The sequence below is a fragment of the Sarcophilus harrisii genome, chromosome 3 (genome assembly GCF_902635505.1).
Source record: "Sarcophilus harrisii chromosome 3, mSarHar1.11, whole genome shotgun sequence".
Classification (NCBI taxonomy): domain Eukaryota; kingdom Metazoa; phylum Chordata; class Mammalia; order Dasyuromorphia; family Dasyuridae; genus Sarcophilus; species Sarcophilus harrisii.
Window position 1 is genome coordinate 143,340,430 of NC_045428.1, and position 26,275 is coordinate 143,366,704.

General features: G+C 32.7%; 1 protein-coding gene across 1 annotated transcript in view; it reads right to left on the reverse strand.

The window, feature by feature from the left end:
• Nucleotides 1-26,275, reverse strand: part of ABCC4 (ATP binding cassette subfamily C member 4) — a 277,290-nt gene that overhangs the window by 137,828 nt on the left and 113,187 nt on the right. The window contains exons 12-19 of the mRNA XM_031958557.1: nucleotides 22,739-22,833; nucleotides 22,124-22,210; nucleotides 16,198-16,294; nucleotides 7,085-7,294; nucleotides 3,117-3,257; nucleotides 2,741-2,778; nucleotides 2,223-2,320; nucleotides 336-482 (exon numbers count right to left, since the gene is read on the reverse strand). Of these exons, the coding sequence (XP_031814417.1) occupies nucleotides 336-482; nucleotides 2,223-2,320; nucleotides 2,741-2,778; nucleotides 3,117-3,257; nucleotides 7,085-7,294; nucleotides 16,198-16,294; nucleotides 22,124-22,210; nucleotides 22,739-22,833 (913 nt within the window). The remainder of the gene's footprint in view (nucleotides 1-335; nucleotides 483-2,222; nucleotides 2,321-2,740; nucleotides 2,779-3,116; nucleotides 3,258-7,084; nucleotides 7,295-16,197; nucleotides 16,295-22,123; nucleotides 22,211-22,738; nucleotides 22,834-26,275) is intronic.

A 26,275-nucleotide genomic window follows, 5' to 3' on the forward strand; every position in this document is an offset into this window, starting at 1 on the left:
GGTAGATAGATGGTACAATGAATAGAGGATGGAACTTGAAGTGAGAAAAATCTAGAATTCAAATGCTATCTCAAACACCTTCTAGCTGGGATATATAATGATAAAAATTAATATTTATATAAATGATAATATAAATTATTATTTACATAATAAATAATAAAAGACAATTCTTCCAAGGGTTGAAACTTAATCAATGAAACCTTCTTCCAAGAACACCATAACCAAAGTAAACGATTTTCTCCCAACAAGCTCGTTCAGAATTGAATATTTTTTAAAAATCAAGTTATAAATTCATTATCATTCATAACAAATAGCAACCACAATGTCTGACTTACCAATTGGATTTCTATCAAAGAACAATATTGGTGCTTTCAAAATGGATTCAAACATTTTGTTGTGTAAATTTTGTGAAGCAGTCACAAGAACGTAGAACACCAACAGACATCTTCCTATTCCAAAGAGAACTGTAGCTGCCGTTAATCCTAAAATGAAAGACATGAACATACTTAGGGAAATTTTTTGTGTTTTTGTAAACATTTCTAAAAAAATACTTTTGGTTCAGGAAAACAGCATTACTTAATTCATTCTGTGACATTTTAGGGCCTTGAAACAGTGTCCTGTGGAACCAAATGTTATTTGAATGAGAAGTGATATAACAAATCACTTTGTTGTAAGAAATGACAATACATAGCAGCCCTGGATAGAATTGTGTTAAAATCAGAATTTCTTTATTTTATGATATTTATCATGTACCTGTTCACAAAATAATATTCATTTTTCTAAAGGGAAATACTTCACATACTCCCCTCTTTCTGAAGATCAAATTGAATAAATACTTGGTGGTATGATAATAACATAAAAAAAAAAAAAAACAAGATTAAAGGACTTGTTTTTCTACTTAAAGTGAAAGTGCAATATAGTATAAATATGCTTATTGTACCAAAAAAAATTCTGTCAAATATTAGTTAAATTATAATTTAATCTGATATTTCAGATAAATATTAGCTATCTCAATTTCTAAGATTTTCAAATAAGGATTAATAGTAATATACAAAATTATAGTGTATTTATTTATAAAATTTAAACAATTATATATTTGATCTATATGCTTATGCTACACTCATAAATTAAAACATCTTTCTCTTTTTTTTTTATAAATTTTCATAGCTAAGTAGAAGAGCAACAAAATTAAGCAGCACATAAATACTATAAAATATAATTTTTATTTCATGCCATTATGACATTTTTTTCCTGCACACTTTGGCCCTTCTTCACGTATTCTTTTTTTCATATTATAAATAATGTATATACATATGTGTATATATATTATGAAAAAAGATACACATATACATATTCATTTGTTTAGAAATTTAAAAAGCATAGAGAAAAAGGATTGGCAAGTGGTCAAAAAATACAAAGTTAAAATATGGAGCTTTTAAAAATATATCTGGATAAATTTTTGGTAAAAACTGGCCTTTTCTGGAAAAAACTGAAAAGATGGGAGTGAGACTACCTCTGTTGTATACCATGCTAAGGCATATATCTTTACAAAAACAAGATGTATGTTAATAGAGTGAGGCAAATTTTAAATAAATCAAACAGTTGGAAAGGTGATAACATTGTGATCTGTTGGTAAGAAAGAGAAGGAAGCCAATATTCCTAGACACAGGATTTTCCCCCCCACTTAGCTTCCCTCTTAAGTAATTATTGAAGCCCAAGAGATGTGCAGTTCAGAGCTATGAGCTTTGCATACCTGTGAGGAAATAATGCTTTTTATTTTGGTTACTTTGCTTCCAGAGGATTGCATCCAAGTTAAATAAAAGCCAAGGTTTACTTAAACAGAATTGGAACAATCTGAACGACAGGGTGGGGATCCGTTTCTAATCCCACTTGCCCATCCATATAATGATATAAGATTTAGCTAAAGCAACCTATTAGGAGAGACAATAGCCACAAATTTACGGTGGCTGACTTTCTGAATGCTCAATCCTGGTTTACTTTCCAAAATCCAGTACAGAGCAAATTAAGAGTCTTCATTCAACCTCTTTCTTCTAGTAGGTTTTTAAAATAATTATTCCAATTAATTCAGTCAGTAAATGAGACTCAGGCTGCTAATCTGTTAAGACATTGCTGAATTACTCCTGAAAAACCTATTTACTCCAACTGGCTCATTGTGTGCACCTCAGACTTTCATGTAATAGAGCAAATGATTAAAATTTTACCTGCATAAATTCCTAAATACCAGTTAAGATCTAGCTCCTTGGTTTCATTTCCTTTGATTCCATTTACAGTGACATTCAATTTGTTCTGTTCATTTGCCCTATAGGAATGGAAGAGAAAAAAATAATAATAAAAACTGCTGTTATAAACTGTACAAATAAGGAGATATTTGTGAATCATATGGAAAGAAGAAAATTAAGCTAAAACTGAAGCTTAAATATTTAATGTTCACTAATTCTCCTTTAATTACATATATTCAGATGTACATCATCTGATTTTTTTTATAATTTCAATTTAAATCATGATTTTCAATTCTAAAAATAGTCTTGTATTCATAGAGCTATGGATCACACATGGATAGAGTCTATTATGGGTCACACTCCACCAGCAACAACTCTAATTTTTCCACAGGTAAACTAAGTAAGGATTAGATGAGAAGGTTGAACAAACCCTACCTCAGCCCCTAACTCCTCTGCACAGTAAGGATATTTATGGATTTTACAGTATTGCAGTAACTCACCAGTAAGAAAGCCACCAATCCTGGAGGATATATGCAACCTTGAATACAAAAATCAAACACCAAAGTTAGTTCTCCTCTAAAAATCTCATCCTTAAAGTACCTCTTCTATGGAGTCCCAATAGTCTCCTTTCCAACAGCACGATATTGAACTGATATTTTTTCCAAATAAGAATGAGAAAATTATTTTTATTATTTAAAAATGTTAAAGTAAAATTTTTTTTTAAATTTAGATACTAAATTTGGTTTAATACAAAAAAAAAAAAAGGCACAGATATAGCCATATTCTTCTAACCACACACAAAAAAACTAGAGGTAAATTTGTAAAATACAAAATTGTCCATCAGGACCAAAGCACACACACAACTCTCTTACTGACCTGTGCCAAAATGTTTAGAAGTATAAGCAAAACAATGATAAAGCAACTCGCTCCAGCTGCAAAATAATTCCGGTAGGACTTAAAACTTATTGTTCCTTCAGTACGATGCTCTTCAGGTAGGGCAACAGGTATATCCTCAGTCTATAGGGGGAGGGTTTAAAAAATAATAAATATATAAATATGATGAAGGAAATAAAAGTTTAACAAGAAGAATAAACAGAAGATAAAATCAGAGTGAGAGAGGGAATGTGCAGCATAAAATGAAGCAAACACTCAAAGATAAAGGCACCATCTGAAGGTAAAGTATTTGGTATGGTACTAGATACAGTGCTGTGAGAGAGGCTGACTTCAAATCCCAAAATCCCAGGCTGATTTCTGCTACTGTTTTGATGAGAAGTAAAAAAGGAGAACTAATCTGGGAACACTGGAAACTTGATGACCTTTGAAATTTGATGTAAGGAAATGTTTCCTAACAAGTCTAGCTATTCCAACCTGGACTGAGCTACTACAGTGAGAAGAATGGAGACCCCCTCATTGGAGATCATCAGATTGCCAATCTTCCTATCTCTAAAGCTGTAGGACCACTGGTCCATGCCTAGAAGGGATTCTTTCTAAAGTATAATTGGAAACAGATGGTCTCTGATGTTTTGAGGCTTTTGAAATAACTTGATGGTCTTAACCACGTCTCTAGAACTCCATAAAATAGGGGAGAAAGCAAGATATTGTCTAAGGTCTAAATCCTATAAGCCTTAATTTTGGGGGTGCTTTAGTAAAATAATGAATTCCTAATAAGGTAATAGTAATAACATTAATCATAACACGAACTTGTAGATAGGTAATCAACCATATGGAATATCTATATAACCCCAATTCATTCTTTCTGCAAATAACTAAGTAAAGAAGGAAGGAAGCATTTGATAAGGCCCTCTATCGTTTGGTGAGGTCTACACTAGAATAGTACAGGAAAAAAAAAGATGGATGTATAAGAAAAGATAGCTTAGAGAAGTTTGCATCTGTGTTTAAAAGACAGATAATATCAAACAGCTAGACACACTAAGCAAGTTACAGAAAAGTTAGATGACTGTAGGGATGAATTAGTATAAAGTCAGATTAGATGGGGAAAGTTTGTGGAAGAGGAAAATCTTTAAAGAAATAATAGTCATAGTGGCAAAGAGGAGATAGAAGAGCATTTCAGATTTTGGGAACAACATGAGGAAATATTTGAGGGCTGAAAAAAAGTTAAATAGGTTGTGGGAAGAAATAAGAGCAATCTGGGCCAGGTTAGAGAAATATGCATACATATAAAGAGAGCTAATTTAAGAGGTGGAAAACTAGACCGAGATATTCAAGTGTGTTCTAAAAGGCATCAGAAAACTTATTTTATAATCAAGTCCACTTTCAATTTTTTCCATTTTCATTTATTTGTGGCCAACTTTGTTTTAAAAAACTTTTTGATTAAAGTTACTAACTAGAATAATATTTCTATTAACAATCTTATTTATTGTTATTCTAATCTGTGATTTGTATTGTAGGCCTTTCAAAAGAAACATCTCCATCTTACATTATGGGGATTGTTTGAATCAGAAGGATATCACTGATTAAGAGATAATCATGTTCGTTGCTACTAACAGTGGAATCTCTGGATTAAACAGTATAGTATAGATTGTTAAATCCCATTCTTCTTATAATTCTGAAATGCTTTTCAGAAAGTCAGACGAATTCACAACTACATAAAAAGTACATTAATGTTATTCTTCAATGACAACTATTCCTATTGTGTCATTTTTGACAGACCACTTTGATGAACAATGTAAACTGACAAATCCTTTATATGCATAATTCATAGCAGCATCTTTTTCTGATATCAAAGAATTGGGGAGATGAATTGTAGTGACATGAGTGTATTGGAACGTTACTGAGTTATAAAGAAAAAATGAACATGAATAGAGAGTAACATGTAAAGATTTGTGCGAATATAGACAATGTTCAGTAAACATAATTGGGAAAATAATATATATAATAACTATAATAATGCAAAAACGAATAACACCAGACAACAGAAACAGACTGTTATTAAGTAATAATGACTAAGCTTGATCCCAAAGAAGAGATATAAGGAAAAAACCTTTTCCCATTTCTTTGAAAAATTAGGGTCAATAGGAGTAGAATAATTCATCTACAACTTCTTTGATTTTTGTTTGTGAGTGTATTAACTTTTTTTTTTCTTTCTTCTATTAGGTGTTATACAGGATGGCTATCTGGAAGGGATTAGGGGTGGAAAATATAAATGATATAAAATCAAATATCAAGAAAATTTTATTTTAAATGAGAGTAGTTAAAACTTCTATTTTATAATACTGTGATATTCTACTAGCTGTCTTCCAAAAAACTTGGAAAATGGGGGGGGAAATGAAGCAAAAAAGGAAAGGACAAGATAGCTATATAAAATTCTGAATGAACGTTTCAAGATGAATAATAAATTTATTGACTACTAAGTAGAGAGCAATAGTATGAGAATACTAAGAAAATGGGACGGAGTACCAAGAAACTTGCTAAGACAGTATACAAGTAACAAAACTTTGCAAACTACAGATAAATATACAAATAACGAAATTCAAAACTGCTGAAGAAAATGTCAAGTACAGCAAAGAATAGAGATAGATATTTGGCCATAATCAATCATAGAAGACTTCTTATGAAAAGTGTGGCTTTGATATTTGGTTGGAAATATACTACAAATTTCTGATGATAGATAATTTGAGTACCTGATTATTCAAAAGAATAATTTTGCAAAGAAATGCTCCCAAGTCCAATGTAAATAATATATGTGGGAATACGTATGTGATATTCTTTGACTATAACATGGTAAATAAGTTAGTTCAACTATCTCACCATAAAGATTTTAGTGACTTTGTAGTTTATTGTTGTTGTATATGTGTTTTTGAGATTATTTTGAAAATTATAAAAAAGTATTGTACAAATATGAGTTGTTATTATTGTTATTGTGAATGGTATACATTCACAATTCACATAGTATATACAAATATAGAGATTTACAAATAAATGGAGGATGAACAGATAGATATACAGATGGTGGACCGGTTGAGATAAATAAGTAGATAGAAAATGGATAGATAGATAAATACATGTATATGTAAGAAGTTTTGGCATTTGGGTAAAATAGCATGGGTCTACTGGCCCCACAAGAGGGCAGAACACTTAAACTTATAGGCAGAAGACAAAAATGAAAAATGATGTGCTAAGGAATGTTCCCTACCAATGTATCGTGGGCAACAAATGGAACTAGCGTTGTGCTAAGAATTTTGGATCAAGTTATCTTCTATAAGAAGAAGGCTAACTTTAATTTCATTTAACAAGATTTTTTCTTTTTTAGGCATGAAATCCAATTTCTCATTTGTTGTAATTGATGGCAAACCTCTCAGAATTGATTTTTTAAAAATATGACCTGAATGAAGAAGATGGCAACAATCTGCATTTATAAAGTATTAGATAATCTGAAAAGAACAAAAACCAAACTCAAAACTTTAGTGTTTTTTTTTTTTTAATTAAAGTTTGATCAAGGAATAAGCTAACTTCTAAAGATTCTACTTCAATCTGCTCTCCAAGGCCCTATATTGAACTACTTCAGGTTACAAGATTTGCAGAGTGGACTCCATGATAATAAAAGAGTCAGGCCCACACATGTTCATTGCCAATACAATCGTTTCCTCTCCCACTCCTATAGTTCTGTCAAAGGAAAGCTCTATATCTCTATAGACAATGAGAAAAAACTTGAAACTAAGGAACATATTGTGGGAAAAAGTGAAGTGTCAGCAAGGAGAGAGTGACAAAGGAGACAGACAGTGAGATGTGCCAGTTTAACTAATGATCTGATATCCAAGAATTCTGGGCACAGATAAATGAGTGAGCATATGTGCAGATCACCTTGGGTTTATCAGACAACTCACCGCTAGTGGCTCAGCAGGGCCTTCTTTCAATGAATGCTTGGAAGATTGCTGGGACCACACAGAAGACTCTGAGAAGGAGCGATCCCTCAGGATGGAAACTTCTGGTACTTGAGCTTGATCTACTTCTTCATTTTCTTTCTTTAAGAGTGAACCAAAATCTATTCCAGATTTTTGGAACTCAGTGTAAGTACCTTTTTCCATCACATTCCCCTAAAATTACAATTAAAAAAAAATCTTAAGAGGAGTACATCTATATTTGTTTCTTCTACCAAAAGATATTGACAACAACACAGCTTTGTTCTCCAGAGAAAAGGCTTTTACTTCTACAACATCAATTCCAGGCAAGTATTTAAGATAGCAATTATTATAGGTCTAGAACGATAATAAGCACTATGGGAAAAAGGAAGGAAGTGGTAAGCAAAAGTTAAAAATAATTAGATAATTTAGATAATTCAAGGTAATACAGGATAAAATACTCAAATGAATACACCAGAATAATGGGCTCAAGATATACATTGATTGACTAAATGCAATAATAATTTCTTATACACCTATGTAACTCAATTGTAAGCACTAAGTAGTATACAAAAGTGTGACATGATATATATGGTATTTTAACTTGAAGGTAGGAAGACCTCAGTTCAAATTTTTACTCAGACACTTATAAATTTCATGATTCCTGAGCAAGTCATTTAATCTCAGGGTCTAAGTTTTTTCATCTGTAAAGTTGAGGGGATTGGAATTATTAATCTTTAGGGTTTCTTCTAGCTCTTAATGATAGTGGACTTAATGAAGGAACTCAACTCACTTGGAGAGAAAATTTATCAAATGCTATAGCATTCAGGAAAGGAAGAGTCCCCATGTGACCTGAAACTTCTGGAGAAGGAAGGACTCAAGGAGAAAGGGTAGTTATGCTGTATCAGTGGGGAAACAGAGATAAATAGTGGGACGATCAAGACAGAATATGGCGCTGAGGGAGGAATAAGTACAACATTCATGACACAATTGTTTTCAACATTTAAGGATGTATGTTCTAGGCATTTGATTATGGTAGTAGAAATACAATTACTACATGTAACAAAATACTACCAGGTTACATTTACAAAATACTTTGTTGGTTACAAAGACCTTTATAACTATTATCTCATTAAATTTTTATAACAATGTCGTTTTTACAAATAAGAATACCTTGAATCAGAGACTGATAATGTCTCTTATCTATGTTCCCCATTGTGTTCCCAACAACAGACCTACTAAGTCCCTTATTTATATTTTTAAAAATTTAATAGTATTTTATTTTTCCAAGTACATGAAACAATTTACAAATTTGAAGAAAGTGAAAAGAACACTGGATTTGGAAGATGATGTGCCTGGGACTAATAGATTTTTAAAAATGAAAATAAATTTATAAATTGTTCTATAACCTTCATATAATTTTTTTAAGTATCAGTGTGACAGTGATAGTACCCATGCTCAAGGCTGGCAGCTTAATGGAAAATAAGAGAAAGAATGATAGATCTGTCATTGAAAGACATGTGTTCAAATCCGATTATGTGATCTTGGACAACCAGTGCATCTTTTGGGAATTCACTTTCCTTATCTATAAAATTAATAAAGCTCCTATGACCTCTAATTTCTGAGGCTCAGCATCTGAAGCAGATAATAACTAATACCAATTTTTGAAATACAAATGTAAAGGATTTAAACAATCAAGGTAAATACATGTGAAAAATTTTCCTAATCTAGTACACTTATGGATCACATTCTTTTTTTTTTTTTTATGATAGAACAGAGCCCATTCTAATTAAAGATAAGAAATCTTATTCAAAAAGTGATGTAGAAAAGTTAAACCGCATGGTATGGGCACTGTATCATTTCACGGATCATTTTTGCTGAGGGAAAAATTGGAGTCAGTGACTGTAAATGTGTCATCACTTCAGAAAAAGCAAAATTGACCTTTGAGTTGATGAAACCTCCAAATCAAATTTGGTTCAATGATTCTTCAGGAAAATGGCTAGCTGAAAGCAAATATTTTGACTTAAAATAACCTGTAAATAAAATAATAAAATTTCTTTTTTCTTTTAAATGTACTGACTTACCTAATATAATTAATATGTAATTGACATTAAAACCATAGCTATAGCGATTTATGAACATTATCTCATTTGAACCTTTTTATAATCCTGCAAGGTTATTATTGATATTTCCCCCAATTTATAGATCAGAAAACTAAATCTAAGGAAGATTATGCATTATTATGTAGCTAGTGTTGGAAAAGATTTAAATTAAAGATATTCTTTTTTAAATTTAACAGTATTTTTCCAATTACATGTAAAGATAGTTTTCAACATTCAATTTTATAAGATTTTTGAGTTTCAAATTTTTCCACTCTCTCTCTTACCTCTTCCCTCTCCAATAGAGTAAGAAATCTGATATAAATTTTATAAATACACTCATTTTCAATAAATTTCCATATTAGTCATGTTGTGAAAAAAAAAAATCAGAAAAGGGAAAAAAAGCAAACAAAAAAAGGTAAAAATAGTATAAAATAGTATGCTGTGTTATCCACACTCAGTCTGTAGTTCTCTCTGAATGTGGATGATATTTTCCATTTAAAACTATCTTGAATTGATGTATTCTAAGAAGAGCTAAATCTATCATAGTTGATCATCACATAATTTTGCTGTTAATAAATACCATATTCTCCTGGTTCTACTCACTTCAGGCAACATCAGTTCACATAAGTCTATCCAGGCTTTTCTTCAATCAGCCTACTCATCATTTCTTATAGAACAATAATATTCCATTATATTCATATACTACAACTTACTCAGTCATTCCCCAATTGATGGACATCCATTCAATTTCCAATTCCTTATCACCACAAAAAGGGCTACTACAAACATTTTTGCACATACGGGTCCTTTCCCCTCTTTTATGATCTTTTTGGGTAGTATCACTGCTGGATCAAAGAGTATGCATAGTTTTCTAGCCCGTTTGGGCATTATTACAAATTATTCTCCAAAATGACTGGATTGAATTAAGGAATTCTTGACCCTACATTTAGCCACTCCTACACAATAGCAATTGTTTCTTTTTCACCCTAGAATCTTCATGGACCTTCCAATTTAGCCAAACTTATGGACTAACAGCTTACTGTTCTGTCACTCTAATTTCTGCTCATGGGGCTCCACCCATATGGAATGCACCGCCTTCTCTAGTCCATCAATCCCATTCTTCCAGATTCAATTAAAATCCCCTCTTATCTGTTAAACATCCTAAAACATCCAATCTAAAGAGTCTTCTTCTTCTTCTTCCCTTGATGCCCTGAAGGAAAATTAAAATGGCATAATTCCTTTGGCAACTAATGGTGGTCTCTTGGTTGATAGCTCTTCTGTTATTGTGGGAGGGTGAAGAAGAGGGCTATTATTTGAATATGTTGCCATTATTTCATTTTCCACACTTATGTCTCAACTACCTAACTAAATTTTCTATAAGGCAGGTACCAAGAATTATGTTTCTTTGTAATTCCCATGGCACCAGTACTTTGAATATCATCTCCAAAACCATTTGTTGATTTGACTTTTCATCCAGTAAAGTGCACATGATAAACACCTTATAATAAAATGTTTATCATAAATTGAGTTTCTTTGTCATATAATTTAAGGAACCCATAAAAAAAAAAAGTAGGCAGATAATTAGAATTCATTTCATTTCATTATACCATGAATTAATGGTATTGGTTATATTCTCAAAATAGTCACAAATTAAGCAACTTTTTCTTGTTTATCTTTCAGGGTAATAAGTAAAACACAGATTATTTTCCAGGGAATGCCCAAAATTCTGGTGCCATCCTCAAAACCATGGGGCTGAGTGACAGAGTGGCAGTATTACCAAATGATTTCATTGTATTTAAAGGGCAATTCTCTGTCTAGCTTTTTGTATGATGAGTTTCTCATCACAAGATGCTCTATTTGTAATGAACATTTTGCCATAAAATATCATTTATCATATGCACTCTACTGTTTGGATGAAAAATTAAGAGAAGGGAGCCCTTTCTGAATATCTATGGATTTTGTTTTCTAAAGTGATAGGAAAGAGAGGAAAAATAAGAGCTCTCAATAAAATTAATTTGCATTTAAGGGAGCTGAATTTTCTTGTTATTGTTTTTTGCTGAGTCAATTGGGATTAAGTGACTTGCCCAGGGTTATGTAGATAGGAAGTGTTAAGTATCTGGGACCAGATTTTAACTCAGGTCCTCTTGACTTCAGAGCTGGTTCTCTATCCACTGAGCCACCTAGCAGTCCTGGAAGCTGTGTGTGTGTGTGTGTGTGTGTGTGTGTGTGTGTGTATATTTTTTTAATTTCTTTAGCAATCAGATTTCAAGATGATGGAAAGAAGTAATTTTATAGGTTGTGGATTTTGAATGTAACTGACACCAGATGCTGCTTTTGTTTTGTTTTGTTTTCTTAATGCATACCTCAAGACTTCAGGGACCTCAAGTTTCAGGCGTTATATGCACTCCCTTTCTCTACTGAAGAAGGTCTCAATAGGAGATGGTCTCTGTGAGTACCTGTGGCCATTTGATCACCTAAAGGTCAATTTCTTAGTGATGAACTTTTCCATATTTTGTGAAGCTAATCCTCAGATATCCATTACTGATTGGACCTCTTCCTCCTGGTAAGACTTGACAGATCTTCTACTCTGATAGTCTCACTTTGAAGACACTATGAGGTACATGAAAAGCACTTTGGTAAAAGGTATTTCTATATATACCTTAGAGATTTTATTTTCCCAAGAATATTCTTTGGTTCTGATAAAGAACAGAAAAAAACTAACAATCTGCCAAGTATGATGGAGGTCATACCAGTACCCCACACATCCCAAATTTTCAGAAGCAAAGACTAAGAAAATAAATATGTCTAGAAGATATAACCATCTACTCTCATTCCTTCCACCTTATTATAATATCTAATTTTGGTATACATGAACTTGTCATTTATTCATATGCTACTAATAAGCAAGAAAGAAGCAGATAAGAGGGACTGTGAATGACTAGGTCTGGTTTTTAAGAACTATTAGGAATATAAGTTTAGAATTGAAGTTCCCCAAGTTATCATCCTTGTTGTCTGCCCCTATCATTTTACAAATGGAGAAAACTCAGGCCCTAAGAGGTTAGGGGACTTACTCAAGAACAGACAGGCAGTAAGTGGCAGAGCCAAGAGAAGACTGCAGGTCTTCAAATTCCAAATCCAGTATTATTTCCACTACATGACACTGTTAGTTTGAGACCTCTGCCTGACATGATCCCATTTGCCCAAAGTAATGTAGAGAAAGGCCTAGATGAATAAGAACAAAGTAAAATTTCTCATTACAAAGGGAAAAATCACAAGATTTAAAGAAGAGCTGGCTTTCAAAGTCTGTTTGAATATTTACTACTTACATGATTTTGATAAAGGCACATAATTTCTCTAAATCTTAGTTTTCCTCAACTAAACAAGAAGGAATAAAATTAGGTAAGATATTCTAAGGCAGAGCTTCATAAACTTTTTTCCATTCATGATCCCTTATTGCACAAGAAATTGTTATGTAACCCTTGGGTATATTGGCATATAAAATAGATACACAAATCAAGCATTTACTAATAATAAATCATAATTTTTGTGATCAACATATTATGTTATGCAGCCCCATATGGGGTTATAACCCACAGTTTAAGAAGCTTTGTTCTAAGTATCTCCCAGACTAATACAGAACAAGCTAATTCCTAATGGATGCAATATGACTTTCAATCTGTATGTAGCTACTATTACACCCTAAGATGAATTTTATTGCCATTTTCCTATGCTTTTGTTATTAGTATATTAAGCAACTCATGTTTTATTATATTTCATGATCTAGCCAAATCAACTTTCTCTGTTTTCAATTCATTTCTCATCTCAGTACCTTTGTACTGGCTGAGCTTTCTGGCTAAAATTTACTTCTTCTCTTCCTTCAAGCTATACTCAAGTACTGCCTTTTATACAAAGCAGTTCCCAATCCTGCTCAACTGTTAATAGCCTCCCTCACAAATTATACTTAATTAATTTATATTATTTTTATTAATTCACTCAAGGTTAGTATGCATTTGTGTATGTATATACATAAAACTATTTAGTGTATATATATATATATATATATATATATGCCTACTAAATATGTTTATTCAGTATATATCTATAAATAATTTGTGTTAATTATTAGAATGTGTGCTTCAATGTTTCATTCATTGTATTTATATACACTATTTGTAAACAGGTACCTGGCAAAAAAAGTAGGCACTTAAAAAATATTTGTTGATATAAAAGCGCCACTTGATTATCATGTACAGATATGTCTGGCTGTTACAAGTCAACAAGTCAAAACATGTAGTATATGGTCATAAGTTCTCCAGGCTACAAATACTCAAAGTGAAATAATAAGAACTCAGTAATCACCCTCACCACTTGCTATTACACCATCTTTCTTCTTTTTGTAGCTAAATTCTTTGATAAGGCTGATCCCAATACATAATTCTACTTCATTTTCTCTTACTCCCTTCTTGACTCTCTACAATCTGGATTCCGGTAACATCAGTAACCAAAACTTCAGTCTCTAACGTCACTAATGTAACAGTCAACCAACTACCAAATCCAAATGTCCAGATCCTTCTTGACCTATTTGCAGTTTTTTTGGCTGCTGATCATTCCCTTCTAGATAAACTCTTCTGCCTAGTTTTTCTTGTATTTTCCTCAACTCCCCATTCTCTATACACTCTGATGAATATCCTCATCTCCTCACATTTATAGAGTGTTACAACAGCCTACTGGGCTGGTCAACCAACCACAAAAGTCTCTCTCCCCATTCAACTCAACTATGAAAATGATTTTTTAAAAGTAGAAAGTCTACCTAGATCACCCTTCAACTCAAAAACTCCATTGGTATTCTATCACCTCCAAGATCCAATATAAAATCCTGTTTGAAGTTCAAATCCTTTCATTACCTGCCCTTCTGACCCTACCTTTCTAGCCTTCTTACACCTTTAGATCCTAATAAATCCAGTGACAATGACTTTCTTGCTGTCCTTCATAAAAGACATTCTGGTATCCACTCTGGGTTTTTCCACTGGCTGTCCTTGATAAACGGAACTCTCTTCCTTCTCATCCCTGTTTCCTAAAAATCTCAGCTGAAGACCTCTGTCTTTCTGTATGTGTATATACATTCTGTTTATACAAAATTCTTTGCATGTTGACTCCCTCCATTATAATGTAAACATCTTGAGAGTGCGGATTTTCATTTACCTTTCTTTGTATCCCCCAGTGCTCAGCAAAACACCACAGAAAGTAAGTGCTTAATAAACATTTAATGACTATGTTCTAGGATTGTCCTATGTTCTAAAGACACAAATTCTATAAATGAAACAATCCCTCCACAAATCTTATGCTTAGGAACACACTGATTATCTAATAGAATCTTTGATCAAGTGTTGGAAAGTGTGGAATTTGGGTAAGGGGAAGGACTAGACTGAGAGCCAAGAGACCTTGGATCTGAGGCAAATAATTTGTCTACTCTATACACTCAGTTCCCTAAAAATCAGAGAAACATATACAAATTATTTCTACATTCCTATAGTAGTAAGATTCTATAACTGTAATATTGATGAGCACTTTGTTAAGTTACAACATCTAAAAAAAAAAGTCACATCAAGAACTGGCTATTTAACAGTAAATATTAAAAGATTATGCACACTTAAAGAGTCAAAATATAGTGCAAATCTGTGCAGACATTTCAATTAATCTCATCAGGAACCATCATTTTAGATGGTTAGATTGGTGTTCTAGTGGTCATTTAAAAAGACAGCAAGGAAGTCACTGTCTCTGTATCCAAAAGTACCTAGAAGGGATATAAAAGATGAAAGAAGACTGGAAAGGTAGGGGGAGAAGACCAGATAATTAAAGTCTTTGAATACCAATCTATCCATCTGATATCTCTTAATGTCTTTTAATATCTTACCCTCTTGGCCTCTTTGTGATGTAGATGCAAACAGAGAGGATTTAGTATTTATGAATAAACACAATTCCTACAATGTATTAATAATTTAATTTCTAGAGAAAACTTTTATTTTTTAAGACCATGGAAGAACTGTAAAACTGGATATAATGAATAAATCTGCTGAAAACTATAATAAATATTCATATTTTTAAAATGGTAATAGTTTAACCTTTTTTAAAACAGTGGAACATTTCTCTACATAACCTATTTCCAACCTGAAACATAAAGCTTAATTAAGTTATGATGGCGGGAAAAAGAGAGAAAGAAAATGTTCAATTTACTCATCAATAAAAATATACTAGTAATATTTACTATCATACTAGTAAATATTCTGGTAAATTTCTATAATATCGTGATGGAGAAAAATTAAACAGGTCTATTTTCTGAAAAGATATATTCAGCAAAGGACTCATTGTCACAACTTGCTAATTTTTGGAATATAACAGCCAGGATTTTTCGAGAGCTTTATCATTGGTAAGGAATTAATAAGAATAACAAGCTTTCTTCACTATATTTGATTTGTAAATGTTTTAATAAATGCATTTGGTTTATTCTATTACTGTCCATGAATCTGTTATAAGATATCAGAGGAACCATATATATTCTGTGGCTATTACAAAATGTTTTCAAAAGAAGAAATAGGTTAAATATTATAAGCCTACAACACCTCAAATAATTTCCCCATAACAGGCCCTGGAGGAGAAAAAAGATGAACTGATACCAGAAGAAATGCTAAATTTGGAAAGGCCACACCAAGATGAATCCCTGGTGAAGAATTCTTCCAAAGTGAACAAGTCAGCTTTGAAGAAATCTATAACATTTTCAACTTTTAAACACAGAAAAGACCTTAGAGGACATCTAAAATGACCACCTCATTTTACAGATGAGGAAACTGGTGACATACTGAGAATCATACAGCTAGTAAATGGCCTATATAGGCCTGGACTCAAGGTTTTCCTGACTCAGAGTCCAGAAGGCCACCAATACTATGATACACTGAAAATTAACAAAGAATTTTAAGAGAAAAATTTTTAATGACTTACATCTTTTAATATCACAATCTGGGATGCAGCTTTGAGGTATTGTAACTGATGAGTAACCAAAATGGTGATCTTCTCATGCAAGGTTTGGCAAATACAGCTAGAAAAGTCAAGATAAAGGGCATGAAAACAAAGTAAGAGAAACATGGCAAATATGCCATGCACAGACAATATAGCAAAGAACAACACAGCAATCAAGCTCTGAATGATGCAGAAAAGAACTGATATTAGAATCAGCAACTAGAAAAATGTGAAAGTTGTTTTTGATATAATGGACTTTCTACAGAAAAGGACATTTCAAAGTTCATGTGCTGTAGGCAACCCAAATTTCAAATGTTTTTTTTCTGTGTTATATTCCATGCAAGAAATATTCTTTCACTTTACCTCAACTTTCTTAAAATTTCTTGTTTCCTCAGTTTACACAATGAACATTCGTCTTTTCTTTTGCTTTCTCTTTAAATATTTTAATAATGATTTTTTCATATGTTTCATATACTTTTGTAAATATATGCTGCTTTTCCTGATAGAGGAAAACTTCTTTGAAGACAGGAACTATTTCATTGTTTGACTTTACATGCCCAGACAGCTGGCACATGGTAAACGTTTAATAAATACTGGCCAACCAGTTGATGTCCAAAACAGAAATCATTCTCTTTTCCCTTCACACCGAGTTCTCTTCTCCACTTTCCTATTTCTGGCAAGAGTACCAACATTGTTCCAATCACCCAAAATGCAGAATCTCTGCACCACTTTCAACTCCTCCCTTGCATTCATCTTGTCAAAGGATTTGTCTAATTATTTCTAATTCAAAAATATCTCTTGGATTTCTACTTTTTGCCTCTCACACAACAGAAAATATCAGATATTTCTAATTATATACTATCTGTCATATAAAAAAATATATCTCGTTATAGTCAATTGCAAATGACTTCTGAATAAAGATTCAAATGAAGGACACAGTAGTAGTTTGCAGGAAAAGTCTTGAGTTTATCATTTATCCCCTGTACTGGCATAGTGCCTAATACATGGTAACTCACTGAGAATGCTTATTGATTAATGTAGCAAGAATGAAAAATGTTAGATGGCAGTTTGGATGGTATTTTATTACCCTTAAAATGTTAAAATGTTGGGATAGAAGGAAAGAAGGGAAGGAGGGAAAAGAAAAGGGGAGGGAAAAAAGAATAGTGGAAAAATAGAAGGAAGAACTCGAGAAAGACAAGGATTCTACTTTTTAAACTAAAACTTTATAGTTTTATGATTCAGTAAAAACTGAATTGGTATCACATGATCTAAATATTCTGGGAATGCATGAATTACCATTCATTTCCCCATACCTTCAAAAGATATTGGAAACTGATAAAATGTGACCATCTCTTTAGTAATATGTAGTTAAAACTTGCCCAATTTTAAATGGCCATGACAGAAGAAAATACAGTTAATAGTAAGTGAAAGCAAATTTGTTTCATCTTTAAAACAAAACATTTCTGAACTACAACAAAACCACCATCTTTCATGATACATTGTTCAATCCAATTTTCTAACTCATTGAAACCATTTTCCAGTTGCTGTTGAGAGATTTTACAAATTACATTCATGATCTCAGCTTTAGGTTCCTACAAAGAATGTGGTTTTGATTAGCAAACAAGAGCTGGAACATGCGTACTTTTATCAAGTGTATATCTAAAGTTATCAAAGCTTAAAAGTTGCTCAAAAATTTTATAAATACCCCCTCTGTTTAGAGATATGCAGGAAAGGCTTTCTGATGGGTATGATTACAATTAGCAATTAAGGTGCCTGACTTTGTACACAAGACTGACCCTAGAGACCCAGTCAATAGGTCAGGAAATTTGAGTTGTTTTTCTAATGACAGTAATGAATTTGTTCTTAGTCACAGTGGAAAGTAAGGTCCCTATTTTATGATCCAAATTAATCTAACGTTTGCATGATGTCAGAAAAACTGAGTTAATAACTACCTGGAGAGGATGAGTGAATTTTCTCTAAATATTAAGCTTTTACTTTATCACTCAGCTACATAAAATCACTGATGATTTCTCCTTTGCATTCACAAGCTGGCCCCAATGTACATACTTATTATTACATTTAATATGTTCTTAAGCATCTGCCTGGGGCACTGAGTGGGGACAGAATTTGTCCAAAGTCACACAGTCAATTGATAAGATATAGAACTGGAATCCAGTACTTCCTGAGTTTAAGATCAGTTTTCTATCTATTATATTTCCCTGTTTCCCTAGGGTTATAAATTGCAGAACAGCTTAACAATTTTGGTAATGGGAATTTCCTCCTCATGAGTATCCTAGACCAATAAAATCACATTCGCTAGACCAAAAAAATCATAAAGCCAATCTAGTTCAGGAGGTCATGGCAGAGGGAACCAAGAATTTGTGTTAGACACTGGGCCCAATTTCTCCACCTGATATCCACCGACATTCACTGGTTAAGTGATCCTGAATGAGTGATTTAATTCTCCAAGTTTTCTAAGCAAATTCTCTAATACTATAAATTCAATTTTTCACAATACAGGTCTTCCTCATAATATACCTACATATATACATATAAAAAATATATGTCAATAGAGGTCACTACCTTTTCTTTAGAAAATAAGCATGTGTTAAATACAAGATATGAATGTGGACTGTGGACTTTCTCCATATTCTATAACATAGCTTCCTAAAGTAGACCCTGTGTGAGCATCTGTGTGCACACATATTCATGTGTACATACAACCACATCAATTCTTTCTAGGAAAACTTACGGTTATTTAAAAACTCTGCCAGTCATTGCTCCAGCCTTTTTCATATGACTTTCCTACCTGAAATGCTGTCTCTTTCTACTATTCTGTCCTTCACAAAAGCTTCTGCTTGGTTCACAGATCTCAGTATCTCACAAGGATGTCTCTTTGTTCTTTAGCACTTATGGGTGAGTGACTTTAGCACATCATAAAAAGACTGTTACAACTGTTTTTGTGTGTGTGTGTGTGTGTGTGTGTGTGTATGATATATATATATATACATGTATTATATATACATAAATATATGTAAACACACACTCTTTCTCTGTCTCTCTTTCTCTCTATAAGGGGGTTCCTAAAGTTGAATTAAAATCAAGTGCTAAGGTGCTATAATGAACACTGGGGACACAAAAGCAAAAAACATCCCCTGCCTTCAAAGAGCTTTTACTGAGGAGATACAACAGTTACATAAATACAAAACAGGACTAAATACTGGGATATCAGGAAAGGTTTCAAAGCAAAGATAACCTTTGATATGCATCTTGATGGAATATAAGAAAATGGAAAAGGAGGAAGTGATGAATGACCTTCACAAATGCAAGAAAATGGGAGAAGATAATCCAGTTCAGAGAACTCTTAATTCAGTTTAGATTGCAAAGTTCAAAAAGGGAATAAATCAAATAAAATGAGGTAATACATTTAAAGCACTAGGCAAATTTTAAAGCAATAATTAAACATTTCTATTAATTAAGTGAGAAATGATTCACTTGGACCCCTACTTTATCTCAATTAGAATGAATAAATTTGATAGAATCTTATCAAAGTTCTTAGGTTCCAGAGATTCTAAGTTTACTGGCTTAATTATAGAAAACTAACTAGAGGCCCTCCACTCTTGTTTTTCCTTATCATGATGAACAAGCCCAGAGTGTTTAACGTGACCCAATTACTCAGAAAGTCCAATAGGAGCAAGCGACCATCTTAAGAGCACTTAGGACCATTATGAGAGTTTCTAGCATCTCCTCCTGTCTAATCTAAGGAGAAACCTGTCCATCCTTTGTGGAGAATCCCTTGCTTCAACCAACTTATGACCGTGCTGACATACTATTTTGCTTATTTTGTTTTATGCATCATATGTTAATTAATGGAATTATTCTGTATATGGTATAGCTGTTTTTGAGTGTCTGGATATCTAGTCGTAAAAAAGTAGGGCTCTGGAAGGAAAGAGCATTGTAAATTATTAAGTGGATCTCAGATCTTCCTCATGATGTGGATAGGACAATTTTAATCTCTACAACTACTAACATAGAATGAGTCTGGGTAAGCTGATAGGAGTTATGATTGTGGAGGGTTTTAAATATCATTGATGAATCTATATTATATTTTACAATTAATAGCCAGCCACTGAAGACTTTTGATCTAGGGAGTAATATGAACAAACTTATACTTCAAGAAAAATTATTTTGTTACTTATGTGAAGAATATAGGATAAGAAGAGTCTAGAAATGAGAGGAACAATTAAAAAGTTATTTTAGTAATCCAGGAAAGGAAGGGATGAGGGTCAAGGTCATGGAGGTGGCCATCTGAATAAAGAAAAGGGAACAGATGCAGGAAATACTGAGATTGTTTTGGGAAAGATTTCACTATTTTCTTAGACTAAATCTATGATGTCATGAATTTAGAGAACTCTTGAGAAAGATCTCTCCCTAGTATCACAGATCAATACCTGCTCTCCAACTTAAAAGTCTTAGAGAGATGATTGGACCACTGGGTGATGAAGTGAACTTCTCAGGTTGAAAAACTTGTGGTACTTGGTTGCAGGGCCTCCAAAGTCCAAGGCAATCACTGCCATCACAACATGACCTCTTACAAGGGAATTTATGGAGAAAGAATGGAAAAGACTTTGCGGCTGACTAGATATTTGAAGTAAGGAAAACTCAAAGATGAATATGAGATGACAAATCTTAATCACTAGCAGTATTCTCAATGAAAATAAGAAGCCAGGAGCAAGAATGGATTAAGAAAGATTGATGATGGACTTTGATTTCAACATAACAAGTTTAAGATGCCATTAGTTGATACCAATAGGAATGTCTAACAGGTAGCTGTTAAGAGCTGGAGTCATAAGTACAGAAATGAGGAAGACAAGAAAATGAGCAAAACTGCCATGGAAATGAATATACGAAGGGGAACAAAGCCATCTAAGGAAAGAACCTTGCAAAATACCTACAATTAAAGGATCAAGAAGAATAAAAAGAGACAGAAAAAAAGACAGCGTTAAGAGAAGCTGAAAAGAGGGGAGAGACAAAATGGGTAGTCTTTCTAAAATCAAGAGAAGATAAAGTTTCTGGAAGAATGGAGAACCAATTGCTACAAAGGTGTCAAGCAGGATGGGGACTTAGAAATAACCAGAGTTTTGGTGATTAGGAAGACACAGGCAAAAAAGCAAGATCACTAATAGTAGAAGGAGGATGAAGAGAGGTAATGATGAAGAAATGACCATCTCAGGGGTTGAGAAGTTTTCAAATTGTTTAGCAGTAAAAAGGAAGAGAGATGAGATGGAATGGCATTTAGCTGGAAGAGTACTGGTGATATTATAGTATGTTTTATTAACTTATTTCCACTCCAGTTACAAATATAAATGGAAACAAATTCATCAGTTTAGTAATTTATCCTTACTTATTCGTTAAAAATGTAAGTGAAGCAAATTCATTATTTTATTCCTGAAGTCCATTGACATTCCTTGATTATCATTTTTCCCTTTTTAAAAAAAAAATTTATTTTTTCCCAATTACACGTAAAGACATTTTTAACATTCTTTTTTTAATTTAGAATTCTAAATTCTCTCCCTATCTCCCTCCATGAGATAGTAAACAAGGCTATCACTTTCTTAAATGGTAAAGAGATTTAAAAACAAGTTATATGTCTTCAGTAAGATCATGAATTGTAGGTCAGAAAAACACCTAAGTTTATACTCTATTTAGCCCTTAAGTTACATCTTTTCTAGCTTAAAAGAAAGCAAAAAAAAAAAAAAAAAATTAAAAAAAAATCCTAAAGTTCTCCTAAAACAAAGAAATGTTATTCTTTTTCTAAATTCAGGTATGCCCAACAGAATGTTACCCAAATATAATCTTAGAAGATCACTGAAATCTAATACAAATTCTTTTCAAAACAAAAACTTACTGTTCAAATAAATGCCTTCCAACTTCTGCATCCACTGCACTGAGAGGATCGTCAAGGAGATAGATATCTGCATCTTGATAAACTGCTCTAAAAGAATCAAGACATATCAGACTCAATAATAGTAAATAGAATACTTTTTGCCTACAATTGACTAACAAATGACTAGTAAAACCTAGTCATAGAATCAGAGTAGTTTAAGATGAGACCAAATTAACTAATAGCAAATCCAGGCTCCTATTGCTCCAATCTCCTGGCTCCTTGTCTCTTCTTCTTTTCATTATATCATACATCTGTAATCCCTGTAATCTGTATTTCCTATTCCAAGAAATAAATCCAGAACAACAGTGGAAGTAATAACCTGAGAAAGAAACTATGGTCTTTAGTCAAGAAAATCTGTCTCAAAATCAGGAAGAAATGGGTACAAATCCCATCTCTGACACACAAGATAAGTCAGTTTTCATCTCTCACTGCCCCAGTCTCAAAACTAAATTGTGTCTATCTCCAATGGTAGGAGTTTTTTTCTTTCAGACACTCCTACAGCAGTTAAATCATAGTTTGGCTCTTACCTCTCCCCTCCCCCCCCCACCAAAAAAAAATTACTAAAATGCTATTTACCTTGCTAGATTTATTCTAGCTTTCTGTCCTCCACTTAGTGTAGTCCCTCGATCACCTATCACAGTTAAGTCACCATCTTCTAAAAGCTGTAAATCCTATGAGAAAGAAAGGAAAATAATTATAACATTTGGGGAAGGAGGAAGAAATCCTGTGCTAAATACTTTATAAATATTATCTCATTTGATACTCACAAAAACCCTATAAGGTAAACACTATTATGATGAGGAAACTGAGGCAAATTTAACCAAGAATACACAGCAGCACAGTCAAGATTTAAATCCTAATTCTGATTATTTACTCTACATTTCTGGTGATTCACCAAGAAGTAACCTATGTCAGTAGACAGAGATTCCAATGATTAAATCACACATTTATCTGAAATAGAGACAATAGGAAAACAAATGGAAATGTATTAATTCTATTCCTTCTACTTTCAAACACCAAGTCATGAATGAACTGGTCTCCCTATCTAACTTCTTATCACCTAATCTTTTATGTTGCCAGAATGCTTTATGATCATTTTTATTTGCTATTAGTCACAAAAATCAGGAAGGGAAAATGGTACAGTCATCTCTGATTCACAGAAGAAAAAATAAAAGATACAACTATGACTATTCTACAATTTTCTGAGGCATTGAGAAAAGAAAAATGTCAGAGTTGGCAGGAATATAGTAAATGTGGGAAGTTACACTATACCTGTGGGGTCTCCAGAGGTATTTTCAAATTCAAGTATTATATGTGGGGAAAGATTAAACGCAGGAATATATCAAGGCTAAAGTTTTGAATATGTATTACCTATGTATCTCTGAAAAGTGCTTAGGGATGAAATATTATACATAGATTGAATATAAGATAATGTGGTGTTTTCATCTCTCATAAGAACATAAGGAATTTCAATCTCTTGTCATATAAATCTCTTACAACTCAAAAATTCAAATAATGCTAGAACATTCTTAGACCTGTATTTGGATACATGCTTAATTAGCTGCATTTACTATACTAGGTTTTGAAATGTGTTTAGAACTTCTGATGATAATTAATTTTTAAAATGAAGTTTTCTTAGTGGAAGATGCATCTAAAGTCAGGTTTTTAATTATCATTTCTTGACACTTGTTTTCAATGAATTTATAACAGTTTGCTAAAAATCAAAATATCAGGGAAATGCCAGGCTTTTGAAATGCTTAAAAATTATCTTAAAATTGTGTTGGAATCAATGTGTCATTTTAAACAATCAAAGAATAAAAGGGATCTAAAAAGGAATACACATTGCTAATTTCTATTCATTCTATTCTTGGTTGATAAACTGTAGAAATGAAAACAAAGTAAAATATGTGTTATGTTATGTGTCTGAAGAGGAATACAAGAAGTTTGTTTTGAAAATAGGGAGTTAAAAGAATGACAGGGAAAGATAATGCAGAATGTTGGAGGGGATGTGGGAAAACAGGGACACTGATACATTGTTGGTGGAATTGTGAATACATCCAGCCATTCTGGAGAGCAATTTGGAACTATGCCCAAAAAGTTATCAAACTGTGCATGCCCTTTGATCCAACAGTGTCTCTACTGGGCTTATACCCCAAACAGATACTAAAAAAGGGAAAGGGACCTGTATGTGCCAAAATGTTTGTGGCAGCTCTGTTTGTAGTGGCCAGAAGCTGGAAAATGAATGGATACCCATCAATTGGAGAATGGTTGAGTAAATTGTGGTATATGAATGTTATGGAATATTATTGTTCTGTAAGAAATGACCAGCAGGATGAATACAGAGAGGATTGGCGAGATTACATGAACTGATGCTGAGCGAAATGAGCAGAACCAGGAAATCATTATATACCTCAACAACGATACTGTATGAGGATGTATTCTGATGGAAGTGGATTTCTTCAACAAAGACAAGATCTAACTTAGTTTCAATTGATCAAGGATGGACAGGAGCAGCTACACCCAAAGAAAGAACACTAGGAAATGAATGTAAACTGCTTGCATTTTTGTTCTTCTTCCCAGGTTATTTATATCTTCTAAATCCAATTCTCCCTGAGCAACAAGAAAACTGTTCGGTTCCGAACACATATATTGTATTCAAGATCTACTGTAATCTATTTAACATGTATAGGACTGCTTGCCATCTTGGGGAGAGGGTGGAGGGAGGGAGGGGAAAAATCGGAACAGAAGTGAGTGCAAGGGATAATGTTGTAAAAAATTACCCTGGCATGGGTTCTGTCAATAAAAAGTTATTTAATAAAAAAAACTAATCTCAAAAAAAAATGAAAATAGGCAGTTAAGGATACCTACATGTTCTAAAATGTTTTTAATAGCTCTCTTTGTGGTAGTAAAGAACTGAAAATTGCAAAGAATGATAATGGAAGTATAGTGTAATTTTATGTATATATACCTACTAGTGTCTAATGGTAGCCATTTCTAGGGCCAAAGGGAAAAAAAGAAACTTACATGATAATTTTATTCTATATTTAAAAGGAATGGCAAATTGTACATAACTGATTTTCAGTTTTATGGAAAATCATCTTTTTTATTATATTATGCTATGGAAATACTTGTTTCATTCCACAGATTAAAAATAAAATAAAGTTTAGAAAAAAATAGACAGCTCTTGTTTCAGAGCAAAATTATTGGTGTACCTATGACTTCTACTTACCATAGCATACTGCCAATTAGTAATAGTTCTAAATTAAGAAGTAAATCAGCAGTATGGCAGGCAAATGGCATTAGATTATAATCTTTTTGAGGATAGGGACTACCTTTTCTCTTTTATTTGTATCTGCAGTGCTTAGTAAATGCTAGTTGACAACTTCGTTGATAATTCAAAATGAATAGTCACTGCAGGTAGAACTCTAGAAAAGAATTAAATACTGAATTTTCATTTAAAATTACTGAATGATAGTGATTAGTTCCTGGGTCCTAAAACAAATTAGGATACGGTCAAATAAAATTAAAAGCACTAAAATTGTAGTAATTCAGTTTGTATAAGCTCACATAAATCACTTCTGATCCTGGAAATGATTAAAAAATGTATATGCAAAATATTAAAGAAAAGGTAGAGGAAATTTCATTTTAAAGACCTGAAAAGATGGAGAGTTCACAAATTTAGATAATGTCTGGAAAATTCTAAGGATTTCTTTAATTTTAAAGCCAAACAAATGAACTAAAAATATTTATCAAGAACGTTTTCTGAATGGAGTACAAACTAAGGTCTCAGTAAGAAAATACAGAAGTATAATGAAACATTGAACAAAGCAATGGTTTATGCAGATCCACCCCAAAGAGTCCCTGTATGCATCCTGTCCCAGCCACAAGTCACAAGTGGGAGCTTTTTTCAAAGGTAGGATGAAAGAATAATGATGATTTACAATGGTCAGTGTTACATAGGCAGCTAAATGCACAACTGGCTTCAAATCCTACCCTAAAACACTTATTAAGTCATTAGACCCAGGGCAAGAAACCTAACCTGCATGCTCAGTTTCTTTATTTGTAAAATAATGATAATAATAGTATATACTTCCTAGTTTTATTATGAGGATC